This window comes from Barbus barbus, assembly GCF_936440315.1.
Source record: "Barbus barbus genome assembly, chromosome: 3".
NCBI lineage: Eukaryota > Metazoa > Chordata > Actinopteri > Cypriniformes > Cyprinidae > Barbus > Barbus barbus.
This window is the reverse complement of record NC_136731.1, coordinates 33,783,767-33,806,167: the sequence shown is the minus strand read 5'-3', so window position 1 is coordinate 33,806,167 and position 22,401 is coordinate 33,783,767. Positions and strand designations below refer to the sequence as shown.

Genomic DNA, 22,401 nt, shown 5'->3' with positions numbered 1-22,401 from the left:
AGAATTGAGTAAATTTGCCATTTGCCAAATAAAAAGTCCAGGACGGAACGAAGACAAAAAAACTAAATAAAAAAAAAAATACATGAAGAAATTGCTGAAAAAAAAAAAAAGAGGCACAAATTCTAGAAGAAAACAAAGTAGACAACATTAAAGCAGAGCTCATTTATTGAGAACCATTCTCTGCCTTCCACCAACATTTGGCCATTTCCATGGTTCAATTTCTCATATATATACAAAAAGAAAAAAAGATGGCACTCCAACATACATCAGATAATCCAGACTTCTATAAATGAATAAAGTGGCATATACAAAAAGAAAAATATAGCTAACATAAACAGCGCTTTCTCCTTGACATTATATTATTCACAAAACATACTGTACAAAATCATGTACAACATCTGGATGCACTGTGATTACCATGGAATCGGCATCAAACCCTTTTTTTTTAACAAAAAAAACCTACAGTTGGTCATTCTACTCCATATACAAACATCTTGGGGAAAAAAAAAACGTGCACATGAAAATAGTAGGAATTAGAATGTTCTAATGTATTTTTCAAAATATTTTTGCTAACTGAAGTTTAATGAAAATCTTGACACATCAATACATCCCAAAAATCCAGTATTTCCCATTCCCTTTCTGTGTATTGCGTGTGCATTAAAGCAGCTATTAAATTTGTTTACACCAACAATTCATTACATTCATTTCACTATCCACTACTGCTTGCCTTTTAGCTGAGAGCTGTTTTGATGAGGTTTAAGATGTCCTGCCTCAGCCCTTCGGCACAGTCCACTTCTTGCGCCAAACGCAGGAAGCAGTCAGTGGAGAGGGAGGGGTGAAGGGGAGCAGGATGGAGCCCCTGAGGCCACAGCAGTATGGACAGACAGGCCTGGCCCAGTCGCAGGTAAGAGTAGCGCTGTGAGAACCAGTACACTTGTGGCAGCAGAGACCTCAGCCAAGATGCCTCAGTGTTAGAAGATTTAGAATGTTGTTTGGAACACTTTGACACTTCAGTTTTAGTCAACTGTTGTGATCCTTCAGGACCCCTGCAAACTGACCCCACATCTATTCTATCTTTCAAACAGCAATGTTTGGTCAGGCTCCTTATGAACGAGTAGAGAAGGTCTACACTTAGGTCCTCAGCTGATTGTTGTAAAGCAGGTACTAAAAACCTACAAGCCCCAATCATCACTTCAGCCAGTGGGGTTTTCTGAAATTCCTTCTCCTCTGCCAAGCAGGATTTAACCATGTCCTGTGGTCTAAGCAGCCCATTAGAAGCTAGAGAGGACAAAACAAGACAATTTGTTTCTTGCTTTGACAGCTGGTCTTTGTTTCCGTCAGTCAAACGACAGCCGTGCAAGTAGTGGAGAACTGGTAAAAGCATCCCACTGTTTACATCCTTGATCCGGATGGCCTCGTCTTTAGCTTTCTGGGCCTCCCCAAATCCTCCCATCAAAAGGGCTCTAAAATACTCAGACCCAACCTCTTTGGCTCCCTCTTCTCCAGTGACAGCCTCGTGATTGGCTAGTAGAAGGGTTCCATCATCAAGGAGGAAAGTTAGGTCATGAGTTGCCTTCAAGTAGGGACATGACTGGTTTTGTTGCGGTTGGGATTTGTTATCCAGAACTTGGGTTGTTCTGGTCTGGCAATCTATGCTACAATTCTTTCTGTCCTCCTTGGAACATGACAACAGACTGGAGAGGCAGCAAATCAGAAGAGAGACGTACAGGGATTTCAATTTCAAAGAGGACGGTTGTTCAAGAGGATGCAACCAGCTGGCAAGAAATGCCCAACATTTGTTATATTGTCCATCATCATCATCATCTCTGTGACAGCCAATCAGTTCAAGAGCTGCTGCCAGCCCTCCACTATCCAAAAGCAGCTTCTTCAAAAGAACTCTGTTGCTGCAGAGGAAAAAACAAAGAAGGTGATCAAATCAACTACATGGGTCAAGAGTGACATTCATTTTTTGTTCTATTAATTTATTTAAAAAGATATTCCCCTGGTTTCACAGACAAGGCTTAAGCCTAGTCCTAGACTAAAATGTAAGTCTTAGCTGTTTCACTGAAATAAACTTGCACTGACTGAACTTCAAACATATCAGTGCCTTTGTTTTGTCTCAAGATGCACACCAGTAATGTTTTTTCCTAAACAGGTTTATAAAAATTACTTAAATGTCCTAATTGAACTATGGCCTAATCCTGGCTTGGTATAAATCCCGTCTGTGAAACCGGGCCATTAAAAACACAGTTCTTACATATTAAAATTCACTTAAGTATTTTTGGGGGATGGCTCAATTTGGCCTTTTTATGACAAGTAAAGCTCAGTTAAGGTTGGTGCAGCTCCCAACAAAACTTGATATCCACGAATTACTAGAGTGCAACAGTCACAAGTAAAAATCCAACTCATTTTTATCCATTGGGGAATTAAACATTAAATTAAAAATTTAACAGTAACTTATAAACCTTTAATGACAGACATCCTCTGAGCTACAAGATTGTTAATCAATGGTGTAGCTTTTGTTGCCATCAGTCCACATTATTGCAACTTTTTTTTTTTTTATTCTGCTCAACATCAGAATTCATGGTGGTAAGAGTATGATTCCGCAAAGAAATCTCCACCAATCAAATAAACAAACCCAGCAAATCCCACCAAATGTACACTTTAGCACCCACCCACTCCCATGACAAATGATGTACGAAGAATCATTTGTATCTATATATGCATAATTTGCAACAAACCTAAAAATATATTGTTTTGATATACACAATCAATATCTTTAAATCAATAGTTTTATATTTCACCATCAATTTTAGTTTGACAATGATGTTCGCAGTGCTCAATGGTTTGTACTTTTGCTTATTAAGGCTGTTAGGTACAGAATAAAAAGTACCTCTATCTTTCTGTCTGATTTTCAAACACTTTTTGCTTCAAAAGAAAATCTGTAAAGATTTTTCTTAAACTACAAAAACAAAATAGTTTACTTTCCTATTGACACATGGTTTAAAATAGATTTTTTTTTAATTCGCTAACACTCATTGGTCATTGACCCACATATATTAGGCTATAAAAGCATTAGAAATAAACCCTGAAAGTCAATTAATCATACCTGTTAATCAGAGGCAGAGAAAGGACACAGTACAGCTTGTCAGATTCAGAACCTGACAGCATGATGTGTGTAAGAACTCCAGTGCCAAATCCAGACTCGCTCTGAACCCTCAGATTACTGAGCAGACCCAAACCTGAGGAGCCAGAAACATTTTGGCTTTGAATAAACAGTAGTCTTAAATATAATATGCTTCAATATCGTATATTAATAAAGTCACAAACCTAGTTGTATGATTTTGCCTTTGACTTTCTCTGATTGTCTATCCGTTATTCCTTTGCATCCCCTGATCTCCTCTCCTCTCACACACAGTCTCTGTTTAATCAGAGCCACGGCTCCAGTTCTGACCAAAGCCTGGAAGCAGTTTGGGTTGCAGCTGAGGCGCCCAAGCATCCGAAAGCATCGCCCGCTGGGGTCATGGTGCTGGGTGAGGTAGTACAACAGCCCGGAGAAAACGTTTGTGTTGATGAGCGCTGTGCTGGGGTCTGGGGCGTGGGAGAAGCGCGACAAGAGCAGAAGAATGGGGGATTCTGGGGCCCAGGCTTCAGGGTGATAAGGATGATGGTAGACTGGGGTTTTTGACATCACAGGGGGGCTGTCCAGCATGACCACACTACAGCGAGAGGAGGATGTAGAGGAGGATGAAGAGGCACGGAGCTTCTTTCTGGGAGGAGAGGAGATTTGGAGGGGAGATGAGGAAGGTTTTGTCACTGAAGGTGGTTGCTCAGATTGAGGGGAGGAGGCACAGGAGGGCTGTGAAGATGAAGGCGACCCTGGTACGTTTCGAGGAGACATTGGAATGGAGGAGAAGGAGAGCCGGATGGGTTTGGAGCGGGTGGAGGGAGAAAAGTGGGGTGGACGCAAGGTCGAGCTTTGCGAGATCTCAGAGCAAGGTGATGATGAAATGGAGGATTGAGGGCTGCTACCAAAGACTTCACTTCCACATGGGGATTCAGTCAGCTCACCCTCAGATGAGATCAGACCCTCAGAAACCAGCCATGACCTGGAGGAAGGCACACAGACAAAACTGAGCAACATACAAGCAATTTTTCCATAAAACGTGTAGATCAATGTGGTTTACACAAATTACAAGGGATCACAGTTAAATTATGATTGGCATGTTCATACTTCCAAAACATACTCTCTGAATTTGGTCATCTTGTCAATGAAATTGCTGAGAAAAAAGGCAATTAATGAAGGGCTTCTGATTTAGAAAAAAACAGTCATGATGATGACTGGGCCTAATTGTTTTAAATGAAAACATTTTTTTTTTATGTGCGGCAAGAAAACTATAACACAGCAAGATATTGATGCACTAACAATGGTTTTAGAAGAAGACATTCTATAAACGAAAAATAAATGTCAAATTAAAGTCAGGTTTTCACAACAAGGACAGTTTTAAAACTTGTAGATAAATGGTCAAACATGTTTACATTTTTGAATGTTTGGTTTAATTTTCTAATCAATTAAAATATTTAACATTTTGTTGACCAAAATTAGATAGTAAAATTGACTAAACGTAATGATGACATGAAAAATTGACTTAAAATTTAAAGCAAAACAAAAACTCTAAAGAAAAAATGTGTATAATTTAACGCTGCATAACATATTACTGATCAGTGCTGTTAGTCTGCCAAGTGTGAAAATAATTATGTACATGATTCTTTTCATTTTTTCATGATTTTTATGTTCTGCTTTTGGTACGAATATGAATAGCTGACCTAAGGCTGAGGAAGCTGGAAGATCCCGATGTCTGGTCTTTGCTCACATCCTCCCTCTTGTTCCCTTCAAGGGCTGAGAAGTCAAACGAGTCAAAACATGAGGTCATCAGTTCAGAGCATGGAGAACCAGAGGACAGGCTGGCATCAATCTTTTCTGCAGTCGGTTCTTCTCCACGAGCAAGCTCAACCAACCGCTTGATCAGCAGCGGCACCAGCCCGAGCTCCTGCAGCTGTTCAAGAGCAGATTCATCGTAGACAAAGTCCACACAAGCTAGAACGGCGAAACGCGTGAGCGGATGGTTTTGATGGGCAGATAAAAAGCTGATCAACACCTCCAGTCCCCCGCTCTCCTTTACTTTAGCCCTGTTCACAGCCTCCCTGCAGCAGAGGCACAGGGCCTTGAAGAACACACCCGACTTCAGAGGATCCTTCTTCACTTCCTCTGCGAACCTCTGAATGACTCCCAACGAACCGACCAGCGGCCTCAGGCAGCCTTGAGAGCACAAATTAGCCAGAGTCTTCAAAGCTAGCTCTTCCAAAGGCCGACAATCTTCTCCTGAGGCAAGGACCCCCAGCTGAGTCAATGCCCCGGACCTGGACATCTCCCTGGCACACTCTGCACTGCAGCCTCTGGTGAGTTCATGAATGGCACGAAGAGATGCCCGCTGCAGACCTAAAGGGTACTCTGGAGCAATGAACAACGCGAGAGATGGAAGAGCACCTTGTGAAAGCAGCACAAGCCGGTTGGCAGGCGTGTCAGAAAGGTAGACAAGCGCCCGGGCAGCAGACTGCACACATTCCACTTTAGGAGCACAGAGTTTAGGGGCTGGAGTCAGTGAAGAGGGAGAGGATGGAGGTGGAGAGAGAGACAAGCAGAGCAGGAGAAGTGGAACACCACCTGAGCAAGAGAGACAGAAATATAATGATTTTAAGGCTTAGAGCACTTTACAGCCTGTGACTGTATATAATAGAGGAGAAACATTATTATTATATTACTTTAAACATATGAAGCTCTGGGACAAACCTGCAGAGTGGACCTCAGCAGAACCCTCTGGGTCCATCGCGAGATTTCCCAAAGCTCGTGCTGCTCGATTTTGCACAGTCTCCACAGAGACATTCCTCTTGAGGACATCCACTACAAAAATGAAAGATCATAAGCATTTATGATCATGACTATTTAAGCAAATAAGCAGCATTTTTTTGTAGTGATGCGATGCCATAGAAAGAACATGTCGGTTGCCCCCAATAAAAAAAAATTTCAGTGAAAAGTTTTCTAAAAACCATTTTGGCTTAAGTGTAAAGAAGATTTTAATACTCTAAAGAACTTTTTTTCCTCTATAAAGAACCATTTGTGCAATGAAATAAATTATTTTAAAGATTTTATTTTGTTGCTGGTGGTCATCACAAAAGAAATGGCATTGCAAGGGGCAGGGAAGTTATTTTGATTAAAGATTGCTAGGGCACATTAATTTATTACTTAGATTACCAATAATGACATGCACTGATAAATCATTTATAATAAATGACTGCAATATTCCAAAAATAATAAGAATTGTCAATTCTGATTTCATAATGACTTTAAGAGGTCCATGTTACGGAGTACAAAAATATATATATAAAAAGTATGTGGAAAATGAAAAATCTGGATCCATCTGATCTTAACAACTACAGACCCATTACCTAATTGCCATTCTTATTAAAAGTATTGGAGAAAGCCGTTTTAAATCAGTTTTCCCCTTACTTAATTGGGAATAATATATTGGATCCTATGGACAAGCATAGTACTGAATCGGCCTTGTCAAGAGTGGTTAACAACTTGTTACAATTTGTGGATTCTGGAAATTGTGCAGTTTTGGTATTGTTGGATTTAAGTGCGGCATTTGATACAGTGGATCACTGCATTCTTATAAATGGGCTTAAAACTGAGGTTGGTATCTGTGATTCAGCCTTAGAGTGGTTAGAGTCCTATTTTACTGAGAGTTGCTTCTCTGTGGAGATAGGTCAGTTTTATTCCTCTCCTGATTCTGTTACGGGTGGGGTGTCGCAGGGCTCCATATTGGGCCCGATTTTATTTGCCTTGTACATGCTCCCTCTTAATTACATTTTTGAATTTCTCAAGGTTCCATATCACATTTACGCAGTTGTACATGTCAATAAAACCTGGATCAAAGTCCTTATCTGATTTGCTAGGTTGTGTAAATGACATCAAAAGCTGGATGGGTGATAATTTTCTTTAGCTGAATGCAAACAAGACTGAAGTCATTCTATTTGGTAGATGGCCTGACCCTCTTTCTGCAAGCAAATATCCACACTCGTGTAAAGAACCTGGATGTTGTTAAAATTTGACAAGCAAATAAACTGTTGTCAGAGCCAGTTTTTTTTCCAGCTTAGGGGTTTATGGAAACTGAAATCTTTCATGCTTTCATTTCAACAAGGCTTGATTATTGCAATGCTTTATATGCTGGTGTCTTTCACGTTTGCAGCTGGTTCAAAATGCTGCAGCTTGCTTCTTAACGGGGAAGAAAAAGAGTGAGCACATCACCCCTATTTTAACACTTCTACAATGGCTACCAGTTAAATTCAGAATTGATAACAAGGTTTTGACTTTTGTATTAAAAGCCTTGCAGTTTAGCTCCTTTTTACATCTCAGACCTTATTTGTACACACTCCATCCAAAGATCTTTATCTGTATTTAAATAATCTTTGAAAATCTATCTCTTTTCTCTGGCCTTTTCATAATTTTAGATATGTTAGTCTTTGTGAGTTCAATTCTTAGTTTGATTTTTATTCAGTTTTATGATTTAGTTGATTTAATTTTATAAACTCTTGTGTTACTGTGAAGCACCTTGGTCAGCATTTATGTTGTTTTAAGGTGCTGTATAAATAAAAATGACCTCGACAACCATGCCAGATGTCAGTATGAACAGGGTATAAAAAAAATGAACTAATCTTTATAAAGCCTTTGAGTGACTTACCAACAATAGATATGCCATCGAGCTTTCTTACCTATGAGAAGAATAACAATAAATAAAAAAGCATTAATCATACACAAAAAATGAAAGCTGCATATATGTAATCAACGCAAGCTATACATTAGAGCAGTATCTTTCTTACTTCTAGTCTTGTCTGTTTTTCAGTGCAGCAGTTGGCTAGAATGCTAAGTGCCAGGTCCAAAAACTTTCTGGAGCTTTCTGGTCGCTTGAGGAGATCCAGCAAAGGAGGGAGTCCTCCTCGAGATTGGTAGCGGGCTATCCTGCCACCACCTCCTTTAATGTGCTGCATCCGAATGGCCACCAGTGCCCTCCACTGACCAGCTTTGAGTCTCTTGTCTGTATCCCTGGCTTTGTCACCTCCAGTGACGATCTTATTTTCTGCTCCTGTCAGTCCACTGTTGTGACTATCAGCTAATGTGTGTGTTTTGGACAGCTGAGCCAAACACCAAGTCAGAGAGGATTCTGGGAGAGTGGCGAATGCCTCTGAGGTGATGTTCAAACCTTTTGAATCTCGTTTAACTCCTTGTTCTGAAGGTGTAGACATGATGAACCAGGAGTCCAGAAGCACCTCCCCACCACCACCCCCTGTTTTGTTATTTAATTATTTGATCTTCCTAATAAGGTAGAACAATATTTCAGTGGCTTTAAATAACTTGGCAACAAACACTTAAACCATCAAGAATAAAAAAAAAACAAAAATAAATAAAGAACACAGGAATTAATACAAAATTATCCTATGATTGACACGTTCCATTCACAGAGAAACAAGCATTCGAAAAACTACAACTACCACGTTCATCAATCAAAGCAAGCCCAGAGCAATGACTTCTGGGAAATGAAGTCTTTTAACCAATGCGACATATTTCATTACGGCCTACAGTGGGAGGTAGGCCACAAAAAATAAAACCCTTGACAGTGCTGCCTGAGAGTACTCTATTTGGGTGTATTTTGATGTTTCGATGAAGAGTGAGAAGGCTTCGTTAACTTTTCATCTTACTCACGTCAAATTTCCTACGCGCTACAAAGCGCTATCGCCTCAGATTTTCACTGGCGCCATCTTTAGTAGAGCGACAAACAGGAGGGGCTCTCAGAAAGGGAGGGGTATTCGTAAACTCGCTCTCTATAAAGCTTATGGGAGTTGTAGTTTCTGGATAGCTCAATTATTGACTTATTTAATACTTAAAATAACGACACGTTAAAAACGGTATAAAATAATGTATGCAGATATTTATTTTGCCATAATGAAGAAAACAGCCTGTGCATTTCGACGATCTACCTTTCACGCGATACGCTTGTAAAAACAATGGCAAGCATTTCCCACAATCCCCTCTTACACGCTATGTCCATTTCCGGAAAAAAGCACAACAACACCCTGCTCAGCGCTGCCTGGTGCAAACGAGGTCGTTGTTATTATCATCGCTGTTGTCGACGCTAGGAAACAACTCATCGCTGGAGTTGTTAAAATCCACGATTAGTCGCGATAACGCTTGACGAGATTAATAAAAATTAAATGCAGCATGGAGGTCATTGAGTCAATTGTCCCAGACGCCATTGAGGTGGAGGAATCAACAACCACGGTTACGACTTTGGAGACCGAAAAGTCAAAAACAGGTAAGATGTGAGTAAGTCAATGCAGCAGTGTGTGCACCAGGCATCGCCAGCGAGGAGGACACGGTGAGCCTGATGCCACAGATTGGCCTTCCCACCAGTTTTAGGTTACTTAGAAGAGCTTCAGACCCCCAAAACAAAAGATTTATTACGGCATATTTTAATTAGCATACATTCCCAACAACCGGTTTTCTAAAATATTTTAATTCCTTGTAATATTTTGCAATATGCAATAATGGTAAATAAAAGTAAAAAAAAAAGTCCTTTAAAAAAAAATAATAATAATCATATAACCTGAGAGATTTCTGCCCTTCCATTGTCCGTACAGACTTATGCTTCAAAAAGTTCATAAAGACCTCAGAAAGGCATTGAGCAGTTTAATCCTAGTCTAGTATTCATTTAATGTGTTCATTTTATTCATTAGCCTAAATTAAATAGACTCATCAATATGGAGTGATCATGTTTCTTCAGAAAACTTAAATTATACACACATATAAACTGATTTTTTTTTTGATCCAGTTTTTAAGTATTACATTTCCTCCTAAATATTTGATTACGTTCTTGTTCTGAAATAACTCACAATCTACTAATAATCTTTTTCATTCAGAGTTTGTGTGGACTCTGCAAGCTACATGGCATCTCGTCCACGTTCGTTTGGACATGGATCCAGAGTTTGACCAGCCCGTGTGCAAGAAGAAGAAGCTGTGGGAGACTGTGGCCGAGAGAGTGACTGCAAAGCTAAGAGCCGAGGAAGGCACGGACGTTTCAGTCAAAGCCTTCGAATGTGACCTGAAGTGGAGAAACATGTTAGCGACGTATCGCAAAAATGCTGAGCGAGCCAAAAGACTGGGAACCAACAGTGTTCACTGGGAGTTCTTCAAGGAGATGCATGAAGTGCTGGGAAGGAGCTACGAGGAGGTTGAGGCTCAGCGCAAGGCAAAGCTCAATGGCACCAAGCTGGGCAAAGCCATAGCCAGCAAACGATTTACCCCGATACTGCCCACACCCACAGCTACAGCGCCACAGTTACCCAACGCCAGGCCTCCTCAGGATTTGCTGCAGTTGTACCTGGAACTGCAGGAGAGGAAACTAAACATGTGGGCTCAGCAGAAAGCGCTGGAAGAGAGGAAGATCGAGGCCATTAATAACTTGGCACGAGCCATAACTTGCCTGTCCCAGAACAATACCATGCAAATGCCCAAAGAGGGTCTGTCGGACACCCCTGTTAGCCAACAGTAGTCTGTAGATAAGTGCATTTTTATTGTTAGAGAAATGCCTGATATTTTGAACCCTTTTCAGCAAATTAAAAAGACTTGAATTGAACAGCAATTTGTTGAAAAATGTTTGGTTTTCCTTTCTATCAGTGCGAATTGCAAAAATATAAGTTAAATTAAGTTAAAAATGTCACATTCATGTAAAATGAGTACAGGACAAGTTGTACATAGTATTTTTGTGTTTTAATAAAAATCATACAAAATGTTTATCACGTTTTCTGCCAAAGCTTTTTTCATACCACCAAATATTTATCAATTACACAAAGAATCTTAAAATCATTACTTGGGTTACGACTGTGTTTAGTTTTGACGTGAATGGGCCAGTGTTATTATCGTCAACTTAAACTAAAACCCATTAAAAAAAATCATTACTTGAAATATAATATTAACATTAACTGAAATAAAATGCAAAACAATCTCTAAATGTTTGCTTTTCATTTAGTTTAAGTTGCAGTACTAAAATAAAAACTAAACAAAAATTGTATAAATTGTTGCACTTAATATTTTTGTGATTTTAATAAAAATCATAAAATTTGGTTACACTTTATTTTAAGGTGTCCTTGTTACAGTGTAAATATACCTTTAAGTACTGAGTAATATTAATTAACTACATGTACTTACTGTATGCTTAGGGTTTGGCTTCCGTCATCATTTACATACATATCAGTGTTATCATCATGAACTTAAACTAAAACCATACAGAAAATCATTAATTAACATTATATGGGAAAGAATGTACTTTTCTCAAACATAAATTCTCACTTTCGTGAAGTACTGAAATAACTAAAACTAAAGTAAAAAAAAAACAAAAACAAATATAAACAAAACTAGTTTAAATTGTTGCATTCATATAAAATGGGTAATTGTATTTTTATGTTGATAAAATAAAAAAAAATCTAAATCATACAAAACATGTATACATTTTTTCTGCCAAACTTTCTTCATATCATCAAATATCCATTACACATTAATTACAATCTCAGAGCTTTTGAGTGATAGTTCACCCTAAATGATAATTCTGTTTTCATTTACATGTCGTTCCGAACCCATGAGACACAAATTAAGATATTTTTAATGAAACCTTGCTCTATTCCATCAAAACTTTGATGGTTCAAAAACTTCATAGAAAGATTGTTAAAGAAATTAACTTTTTATTTACGTACACTATATGAAATATAGTGAAATATGAAATATCTATGCTTCATTCGCCTTAATATAAATCTGTTAATTAAATAAAGTAATTGTTTTACTTCAGAACACAATCCTCTTGATTCATATGGTGTGTGTTTAAAATGTATTTTTTTACTTTTTAATGAGTGAAAGTTTTGGCTTTCTGAACTTTGAATGGATGGACAAAAATTATAAAAAGATAATGTCTTAATTTGTGTTCCAAAGATGAATGGGTTTAGAATGATGCGTAAACGATGACAATTTCTTTTTTTGGGGGGTGAACTATCCCTTTAAATATGCAAATCAGTGTCAAAATCTTATTGTGGTGCTGCTTCCAATGTGCTGTAAAGCAGGTTCACTACAGTCTCTCTCATTTTCACCCCAGCAGCATCTTCGTTTACCTCATCCACATCTTCCGATGTGCTTTTCTCTATCAGTCCCTTTGTAACGTCGCCCATATCCAGAAAAACATTGTGTAATATACAAGCAGTCAGAACCACTGCTTTCGCCCTTTCGTAGTTTCCCATATCCAAGTACCTCAATTTCTGGAATCGCTCTTTTAAGTCCGCCACCACCTGGTTTATTCGGGCTAAATGGCTCCCCACTGATCGGTTGTAGAGGTTTTCCTGCGGGTTTCGACCTGTTGAGAACGGAGTAAGTATTTGTTCTGTGAGCGGGTATCCGACTCCAGCTATCAGGCAGGTCCCTGGAGGCACCATCTCAGGGTTTTGCTGAATCTTTTCAGCCAATGCGCTTCCTCTGTCTTTTTCCGATCCTTTGCTGATGTGGCAGTAAATGAAGCGACCTTTGTCATTGCAGACCAGTTCCAAGTTCAGCCATGAATCTGGATGTGGCTCATTTCTAGGTCTCTTGGCTTCCGGAGCGTCGCTCTCGCTGTCTGGTTTCCCAGCAGGCAGGCGGATGGGGATGCGCGTGTCTCCCAGCACGCCGAGCACTCGAGGGAGACCTCTCTCTTCCAGACCCTCATTGCGACTCAGCCAGCTGGAGAAAGGAAGCAGATGTTGTAGGGCCTCCTGTCCTACAGGCAGAAAGGAGAAAACAATGCCTAAACCTGCTAAGTAACTTCAACAAAGTGTTATTTTATTAACACTGATATACTTTTAGGGATGCAACGATTTTAGCATTTTTTTTCGATCCAATCCGGATACCAGCGCAGTTTTTTTTTTTTTTTAAATCGATGTAAAATTTCTATACTTCTGTGTGTTGAACTGATCGTCACTCTTTTGTGTGTTAAACACAATCTACTACATATATAACTTAATTTTAATGAAAAAAAAAATATATATATATATATATAAATCATAATATGACAAAACTACTATTATAAACAAGGTTAGTGGATAATTCAGCAACTAAAGATCCTGTGCGCAGAATGATGCGCTTGAAGCAGCACGGAGTCACAGTCCGAGTCCGCACAGAAAAGTTCAAAGTACATGCGTAGCATATTAAATGTGTGCGTTAGTTTATTAAGCTTTTTCTTTGAACAGTTTTAAACCTCAGTTACTGTGTGCTCTTGAATAGAGTTGGACTGTAGTAACCAAACACAACACGCAGTTGTAGGATGACAGACAGCCGCAGCAGAGAGAAGAGTTTATTTGAACTTGAATTTAACAACTTCAATATTCATCTGTACCTCAGATTAAACTATAGAACAGCTTCAGAACACTTGAAATATAGTGCACGAAAACTTCATGGTGCTTTATGTTTTTGTTCCTTTCGTGGGGCTCAACAATAAGCACAATATCGGATTTGGATTGGTTTCGTCTGACCGATACCCAATCCGCAGAAAACGACTGTATCAGAACCGATACCGATCCTGAGTATCGGATCGATGCATCTCTATATACTATTGCAGTTTTTTTTTCATATTTTGAATTAGATTTCATTTTTATATTTTCTGTTTTCATTTTAATTTTAAAATTAGACTAACTGAAAATGCTAAATTCTTAGAGAAAAGTTAAGTTTTTCATATTTAATTTGAGTTAGTTCATTTTAAAGTAATGAAAATGTTTTTCATGTTTTAATTTGAATGATACTATGAATTAATGCAATGTGAACACTGATACTGTATTTTATGCATTTCCATTGACTTTTTTGTTAGTTTTAATTAACAAAATTAAGTTTTTATGAGTTTATTTACAGTGGTAAAAATTGGCTAAATCAGCTAAAAATTGTTTTAAGTCAGTAATTTCTACATTTTCCTGTAGTGTGTCAGTAGGAAATATCAGTTTACATTTCCAAACATTAATTTTGCCGTTACTTGTAATAATCCAGTGAGATTTGTGTTTGCACAAGGAGTCTGACAACAGATCTGATCTCACCATCATCCAGTCTGTCTGGAGTGACATGAAGAAACAGAACAAACTGTGGCAACGTCTCCAAGATGCTTCAAGAAACCTTCCTGCAAAGCTACAGTCCTGTTCAAAGTTTTAGGCACTTGTGTAAAAATGCTGTATAATGAGGATGCTGTCAAAAATAATGTCATAAATAGATTTTCTTTATCAAATAACTTCTATTAACTAACATTTGGTGTGACCACCCTTTGCATTTAAAGCAGCTTTTGCCCCAGGTGCACTTGCACAAAGTTTTTCAGGAAGCTTTGCAATTAGGTTTCTTGAAGCATCTATTTGTAACTGATTTAATCTCGTTCCTGCCATTAAAATAGCTATAGATAAAATAAAATAACTGTGTGGAACTGTCACCTAATTAACTCATACCTGTAGGCCATTGAATGAGCCGATCCTTTTGTGTGATCACTTGTTCACAGAAAGAGAAGAAGATCCTGTGAATATTCCCCTTCTCCAGATGGAAACTAGAGGACACGCTGCGATAGCTGATGCGTTTGGACAGGAGGGTGAGGGACAGGAGGACAGTGTGAGACAAGGACAGTCGAGCTCTTCCAGACAATCGGTTCTTGCTGTAGCCCGTGTTGGAGCTTTGCAGAAAATTTGTCACATACTGCAAGAAATAAGATGACAAGAATGATGTAAAGTGGTGGTAATGATGCTGAAAATTCAGCTTTGCCATCACAAGAATAAATTACATTTCAAAATATATTAAAACAGAAAACAATTCTTTAAAATTGTTACAATATTTTACAGTACTACTGTATTTGTTTGATCAAATAAATGAGAATAACAGACTTCTTTCAAAAAACAAAAACAATCATAATTATTACAAACATTTGACTGGTACTGTACATTTTTTCTAGCTATTCCAAGCTCTAAAATATTATTTTATCAGGTAGAAATGGAGTAAAAAAATCAATAATTCCTTTTAAAAAATCATAATAATGTTGATTACCTTTCCAGGTCTTTAAAATTAGGCTACCTCATATATTTAAGTTTTTACAGGATTTGAGTGAATCCTGGTTCTGGGTTATTTTCATTCGTGCTTTATCTTATTTCTAACCTAATATTTAAGCCATGCTGATGCCCCCTGGTTGAGAACTACCATGTAAAGCGAGAAAATGACTTGAACATGAAGTGCATGAGCTAGCAGACGCACCTGTACTGTAGGATTTGCCTCCATGGCTTCAGTAGCATGCGCGCGCTGCAGGGCGGTCTCCTGAGCGCTCCTGGACTCTGCTGGCGATGAATCCTCCTGTTGAGAGGCTAGCTTCGACACAGAGGCTGTCTGCTCCTGGACCTGGGCCACCAGGTCAGCCTCTATCATTTCCTCCACCGCTCGGTCCAGTCGCTGGTCCAGCTCCCAGTGGGACAGCGGCTCCCACTCCGCCTGCACCACGTCCATTATCACGCGTCCAGCGGCCGCCACGCTCCACTCACGAGCCTCCATCTAGACGCAGGTCCGATTAATGCGAGAGTAGTACACGGATGAAGCTAGCCAAGTAAATTTGTCTCTCCAAAAACATAGATTAGACGTTGCTTCTACAATAGATTGGGGAAAGCAACTGGAGTAAACATCTCAGGTCAAGCAATAATGCGGGTAAAACCAGTTAGATGTGTCAGTAGATACTAGCGCTTTTACTTTACCGTGCAAAATTAATGAACTTACTATGGATAGTTCACATGCATGGTGACTGAGTTAACATATAGGTGTGATTTTGAAATGAAATAAAATTCTTAAAACCTAAAATACGTAGCGGCACGCCCATATTAATTATAACCTGAAACCAAAACACGGTGAAGATATTTGAATCGACAGACCTTTAAAACAGACGATCCTCTCTTTCTATTAGCTTCTGTTGCTAGATAGTTTGATCTACTGCGCATGCGCACATTCAACAACTGTGATTGGTCCTCTAGTGTGATTTCAATACAACATCCATCTGTTAACTGTCGATAAACCCATTTATCACCTTTTTCGCTTTAAACTTGTTCTCTACTAGACTTGTCATGTTTATAAAAGAACATTCTAAATTTGATTGATACTAGTAGCGAGTGACTGGAGATCCAACCTGACATCTCAATATGATTTGGATATATATATATATATATATATATATATATGTATATATATATATATATATATGTTTATTTCAGTTTCATGTTGCAAATAATTCAACATGCAATCAAAATCAACAAAAGAGCAATGATATGCAAGTGCTATGACAAGTCTCAGCTTAACGCAGTACATGTAGCAAGGTTTTTTTTTTTTTTTTTAATTATATAATAAAATGAAAAGAGATAGAATAGAAAAAGAGCACGCTAGTGCTAGGGGCTTTTTGTTAATTGTATAATAAATAAAAAGGAAACAAATATAATACAAAAGCTAGTATTAGCTTCTTTTTTTTTTAAAGAAAACAAGCAGTTAGAAAAGGCAAGTCTTTTTTAAAAAATTGAATTAGAATAGAGATTGCTAGAGTTAGAGGGTCAAATAAAGATGGAAGAGATGTGTTTTTAGCCGTTTCTTAAAGATGGCTAAGGATTCATCTGCTTGGATTGAGTTGGGCAGGTCATTCCACCAGGAGGGAACATTTAATTTAAAAGTCTGTGAAAGTGATTTTGTGCCTCTTTGGGATGGCACAATAAAGCAACATTCACTTGCAGAACATAAGCTTCTAGAGAGTACATAAGTCTGAAGTAATGAATTTAGGTAAAGAGGTGCAGAGCCAGTGGTGGTTTTGTAGGCAAACATTAATGCCTTGAATTTCAATGCGAGCAGCTATTGGTAGCCAGTGCAGATTGATAAACAGAGGTGTGACATGCATTCTTTTCGGCTCATTAAAAATTAATCTTGCTGCCGAGTTCTGGATTAATTGTAGAGGTTTGATAGAACTGGCTGGAAGACCTGCCAAGAGAGCATTGCAGTAGTCAAGTCTGGACAGAACAAGAGCCTGAACAAGGAGTTGTGAAGCATGTTCGGAAAGAAAGGGCCTGATCTTCTTGATGTTGAATAAAGCAAATCTGCAGGACCGGGCAGTTTTAGCAATGTGGTCTGAAAAAGTCAGCTGATCATCAACCGTAACTCCAAGATTTTTGAAGGAGTTTTGGTTGATGAGCCTAACTGAATGATGAAATTGTGATGAAACGATGGGTTTGCTGGAACCACAAGCAGCTCAGTCTTGGCAAGGTTGAGTTGAAGGTGATGGTCCTTCATCCAGCAAGAAATGTCTGTTAGACAAGCTGATGCGAGCATGTGAATATTCATGTGAAACCTATAAATATAATTAGCATTAAGCAAGACTCATTTCTAAAACTCATCTCTTCTTCAAAAAGAATTTAAGGACATTAATAAAATACTATTAATTTAAATCAACTCTGTTTCGTACTTGTTGACCACGTCGTAAACATATTTCCTGTGTGTAACATTTCTGCTATTTAGCTATTAAAGTGATTGTCTCTTACATCAGTCAAGTGCTCAAATACACTTCTAGGCTCGTTACGAATTGGGTCTGAATGAGAGACGGTCTGCGTCCCAATGTGCATACATTCCATCCTAAATTCTGTGTGATATTAGTCATTTTCAATACTATTTACGGCAGATTGGGTGGATAGTATGTATATTGGGACACAGGGATGGTTCTGGATTGAATTAATCGTATGTGATCCAATCTGAATCGTTCAGGTTTTGTGAACCGGTTCAACCAATTCATTGAAAAATTCCCGGGCCTTCTAAACCCTCACATATTAGAGAATTATTTGGGGAAGGTTTACACAGATTGAGTGTAATGCTCTCCTAATTTTAGAAAGTTGTGTTTAGTTTTACTAATATAGAAACTGAAACAGAACTTGATCTTAGAAATCTTTCACTTTGAAGTTTCAAATGCAAGTTTTCCCATTTCAAGGTGTATCTCCACTAATCTCGATAGTATTTTAAATCACTTTATATCTGAGGTGAGGAAAGCACTGTCTTGCTTTTCCTATTTCTTGTTAATGTTCTTCCTCCTGTCATTTGTTGCTCTTTTCTTTTGTTCCATTGTTGGTTGTTATTCTGTTATATAGCAATTATATCTCCACATTTATAAATAATAATAATAATAAAACTAAAACCCCAAAAGCAACACCATTAAGAAACAGACGTTGAACATTAGACAAGGAGTGGAAAAGGGCTGATTTTAATTAATTTAAACGCAGTTACAGATACTGCAGCATGATTTTCTTTTCTCTTTTTTTGTTTTTGCAAGAGCACTGTGAAGGAACACTGCCATCACCGAGAAGAATAAGAGTGAGTTCGCAAAAACATTAGGATCCGTTTTTTGGGATGAACACAATGTCAGCATTTGTGTTAAAGTTAAACATTCACTTGTTCAAGCAACTGCGCCCGAAGGCTTCATTCTTATTGATCTTTACTTGATTTTTTTCCACTATTTTAAAATGCCACACACACACAAAGAAAAAAACGGATTAGCATTTACACTCCCCTTTGATTTAAATACAAAATCAGGGAATTAAATGTCAATACTAAGCTTCCAAACAAATATTCCAAAAGAAACAAGCGGACACCACTACACTCCTCCAACTAAAGAAATGTAAAGAAAAGCAAAACACACTTCAGGAAGCAACAATGCGAGTGGAAAAATGTATTTACAATGAAACCACTGTATGTCAGAATTCACCTAAACCATGTGCTGTGTATTCATTTGCAGGCATCCATGCCCACTCTGATGTTCAGTAAGTTCCATGTGCATTTACACTATATTAAGTTGGTAACATAAAACGGTTCAGCCTACGGCCATTTGCACTACAATAAAATTACGCAGGATCTAAATAAGAATAATTATTATATCAATACTCAATACACAACAGCATACTGTAAATGCGATCAGTAAAGTGGGCATTTGTAAAACCTTACAGCCACAAACACAAACCCACCCCGCCCCTATCAGACTGAAACACACAAAAAGCACAGAACGTTTATAACTCTCCAAACATAACATTTGTGTGAATTAAATAAGAAGCACGGGTTTAAATACTCCGATATCTAACCATCTCTGCTGTCTGACAAATGAGCAATTCATCCAGAAATCAAGGGAAACATTACCAAATCAAAATGTGCCTGCGCCAAATGGGACGATATGATTGGTGGATTAACCTGTAGATGAGCAGACACTGAACATTGGAAGGGTTTGCGACAATACAGTGAGAGTAAGCTGCTAGTGCTCGATGGGACGTGAGGAGTAACAGGGAGAGCGATTCAAATTCTCAGCAAAGTTACAATATCACACAAGATCACTCACTCATGCCCCCCCCCCTTTTTTTGTAACTCAATACGCACCACCATCTTAAAATGCACGTGTTTTGCTCGTCCGCTGTTTTGGACACTCTTTACCCCCGCTGTCTCCCCCCACCCCCCCACCCTTTATCGTCAGTTCCTCCTTCACTGCACAGCTTGTTCGTTGGCAGTGCTGCCTGAGTCTTGAGGCTTCATGACATCAGGAAGCTCAGGAGGGCTGGAGAAGGCCTCTATTCTTAGAGGCTCAAAAGCATCATCTGTGGTAAAAACAGACACGGTATGAAAATTCAGATCACCAAATATCACATGGCGGGATACGAGGCAAGTGACTGAAACAAGAGTTCACCACTGATGCGAAAAGCCAGTCCTACTGTGGCCGGAGCCTGAGGCCTGGCTGTCTGGTTTGTGAACCCACAGTCTCCAAGGGTCTTAATATCTTCTAGCAGCATGTCATCCTGGGGGACATGGAGAGATTGTTTAATAAAGCGCATAATATACTCAAATCACAACAGCCTATGTTTGATTTAGCCTATATGTGGTCATTCAGAAACTGGCCATTCTTTTTATGCAGTACATGTACCCACTTATTGCTTTAAAACACTCCAAGTATTAAACTCACGATTTTTTTAAAGAATGGAATATTATTAGTTTGTTGTATTCTATCACAAGCTCACAAAGTGAGTTTGAGAAGACTTCTATTTATTTGCTTTTTTTCCATACTCATAGAAGTGTCTTCTTTGGTTTTTCTTATATATAATGTTTAATGTAAAAATGTTTAAAACAAAATATGTGCTTTAGAGAATGCTGTTTGTAGGTTCTCTTAACGTAGGGGGTTTGATCTAGTATTAACAAAAGTTTTGATTAATAATGTGATGTTTTGTGGTATTAGTTTGTTACACACACTACCATTCAAAAGGTTTGTTCACCAAGGCTGTATTAACTTAATATCAATACAATTTAAAGAACTTTCCTATTCTCAAATCTTTATTTAGTTTATTTCTGCGACTGCAAATCTGAATTTTCAGTGTCACATGATCCTTTAGAAATCATTCTAATATGATTTGCAGTTTTGCTGCTTCATTTTGTGCAACTGTGATATTTTTCTCCAGGATTCCTTGATTAATATAGTTCAAAAGAACGGCATTTTTTATTAAAAAAATATTTTCTAACATTATAAATGTATTTACTATCACTTTTGATCAATTTAATGCATCCTTGCTAAATACAAATATTCAATTCTCTTAAAAAAACCTCAGTAGCTCCAAATGTAGCTTACTAGCTCCTACATAATACTAAAAGAGCTACAACATTAATAATTTATACATCAATTAATAATCATCATCATGAAAACTTTCTTTGCTGACCTTATAAAGTCTCTGATCCTCTGGCGCTCGCTTTAGGATGCCCTCCACAATCCGCTTCAGCTCATAGACTGTGGTAGACTCCTTAGCATCTGTGAAGATGGTTGTCTTGTGACGTCTGATCATCAAAAAGACATCCTGAAATATTAAAAAAACAAGGAGCCAGTTACTCAACGTTCAATCCTCTCATTATCAACCCATCTCGAACCCTCATGGCTTATTTGAACCTTTACATCCACACAAACAAAATAAATCATCCAACTCTCAACTCCAAAAAGCAGTGTCTGTTGCAGTTTACAGGCAGAACAACCACTGGTTTTTTAGAAATAAAATAATAAAGAGAAAGGCAGATGGCGAACAGCTGAAACATGTCGACTGCAACGCGCTCTATACAAATAAAAGGCTGCAGTTGTGTTAAGTTGTTGTTGACTTAGTTACTGGAAACACCTAGGAAATGCAGTGCGGTTTGTTTACTGCAAACAGCTAACCAGCATTACGAGGGGGATGCAAATTCAATTATACAAACCGTAAACGCGGCTAAACAAAGTATACAGTTAATTAGCGCAAGTTATCTTTTAAAAACGGACGCGCAAACTGGAGCTAGTAAAAACGGCAGGACAAAACATGTAGCAATCCATCTATAATCTTTTAATGATTATCTACGTTTATTGTGCGGATATATTAAATGACTAACGTTAGATGAGCATCTAAAAAGGCACAGCCCAGAATGATCAATGACAGGACGAGCCCGTTGCTACATTACAGAGCTGTCATGAAATCAACACCGCGATTAACAGCCCCACTTCGGCTACAGAGGGTGCGCAGCTCATATACAAATAAACAACACAACTGTTTGCCCATCGGTTTCTAATATTGGCCGAAGAGATCCGGTCGTCGAGCGCAATGCACTCCCAATATAATTAGTCGCACAGTAAATGAGGCGGATTTAGCAGGGAATGTTAGCCGGGCTGCTAAAAATATTGCGAAACAAAGAGGACTGTGTAAAGGCTGCGTTTACGCTCGTTAGCCTCTCAAACCAGCGGCTAGTTTGCTTATAATCCGTCACAGTATCATTTTCGAACTACAAAACGAATAAATACGGTCGACCTGGGTTTGATTTGCGTCCTCACTCACCATTTCTCTACGACTGTTTCGCTGACTTCTTCCACTATCCCACGCTGCACTGCGGAAATCAAAGCGCTCGAGCCAGTCCTCCACAATCCCAGATATCTTTGCGCTAGTGATGTTACGTTCGTGAACGAATCGTTCTTTTTGAATGAATCTTTTAGGTGAACGAATCATTCTCGTTCACGTAATCCATTGACTCATATTTCTCGTTCACTGAAATTCCTCCCTCCACCGCAGCGCGCCGCTATTGCGCGCATGCGTAGCTCTGGACCGTTTCATCTGTCAAAGAATGACTAAACCTCGAGCCAATAGCCTTCGAGTATGATACGAGGACGGAGCATGTGATTTGTTGAATCTAGTGAACGAATACGCCCTTCATTG

The 22,401-nt window shown here is 38.6% G+C and overlaps 4 protein-coding genes across 7 annotated transcripts; 1 reads left to right on the top strand and 3 right to left on the bottom strand.

The window, feature by feature from the left end:
• Positions 1-142: 142 nt before the first annotated feature.
• Positions 143-8,901, bottom strand: LOC306846816 (armadillo repeat-containing protein 5-like). 2 transcript variants are annotated; one of them, XM_079380441.1, is made up of 8 exons: positions 8,822-8,901; positions 7,942-8,434; positions 7,803-7,833; positions 5,852-5,962; positions 4,828-5,725; positions 3,331-4,109; positions 3,110-3,242; positions 149-1,904 (listed from the first exon to the last, which is right to left on the bottom strand). In XM_079380441.1, the coding sequence occupies exons 2-8, from the start codon at positions 8,362-8,364 to the stop codon at positions 731-733; spliced, it is 3,549 nt and encodes a 1,182-aa protein (XP_079236567.1). In that variant the 5' UTR covers positions 8,365-8,434; positions 8,822-8,901; the 3' UTR covers positions 149-730. The 2 variants fall into 2 exon arrangements, with proteins under 2 accessions (XP_079236568.1, XP_079236567.1); XM_079380442.1 differs by having other exon boundaries at positions 143-1,904; positions 7,942-8,898.
• Positions 8,672-11,050, top strand: LOC306846844 (uncharacterized protein). Its single transcript, XM_079380495.1, has 2 exons — positions 8,672-9,431; positions 10,036-11,050. Exons 1-2 carry the CDS (start codon positions 9,338-9,340, stop codon positions 10,665-10,667), a joined length of 726 nt encoding a protein of 241 aa, XP_079236621.1. The 5' UTR covers positions 8,672-9,337; the 3' UTR covers positions 10,668-11,050.
• Positions 10,868-19,724, bottom strand: LOC306846831 (putative nuclease HARBI1). 3 transcript variants are annotated; one of them, XM_079380461.1, is made up of 4 exons: positions 19,574-19,724; positions 15,401-15,691; positions 14,611-14,851; positions 10,868-12,911 (listed from the first exon to the last, which is right to left on the bottom strand). In XM_079380461.1, exons 1-4 carry the CDS (start codon positions 19,577-19,579, stop codon positions 12,190-12,192), a joined length of 1,260 nt encoding a protein of 419 aa, XP_079236587.1. In that variant the 5' UTR covers positions 19,580-19,724; the 3' UTR covers positions 10,868-12,189. The 3 variants fall into 3 exon arrangements, with proteins under 3 accessions (XP_079236587.1, XP_079236589.1, XP_079236588.1); XM_079380463.1 differs by lacking the exon at positions 19,574-19,724 and adding an exon at positions 16,063-16,138 and having other exon boundaries at positions 15,401-15,783; XM_079380462.1 differs by lacking the exon at positions 19,574-19,724 and adding an exon at positions 16,063-16,126.
• LOC306846851 (elongin-B-like) lies at positions 18,392-22,260 on the bottom strand. Its single transcript, XM_079380507.1, has 4 exons — positions 22,027-22,260; positions 20,896-21,030; positions 19,878-19,986; positions 18,392-19,788 (listed from the first exon to the last, which is right to left on the bottom strand). The coding sequence occupies exons 1-4, from the start codon at positions 22,192-22,194 to the stop codon at positions 19,676-19,678; spliced, it is 525 nt and encodes a 174-aa protein (XP_079236633.1). The 5' UTR covers positions 22,195-22,260; the 3' UTR covers positions 18,392-19,675.
• Positions 22,261-22,401: the final 141 nt, after the last annotated feature.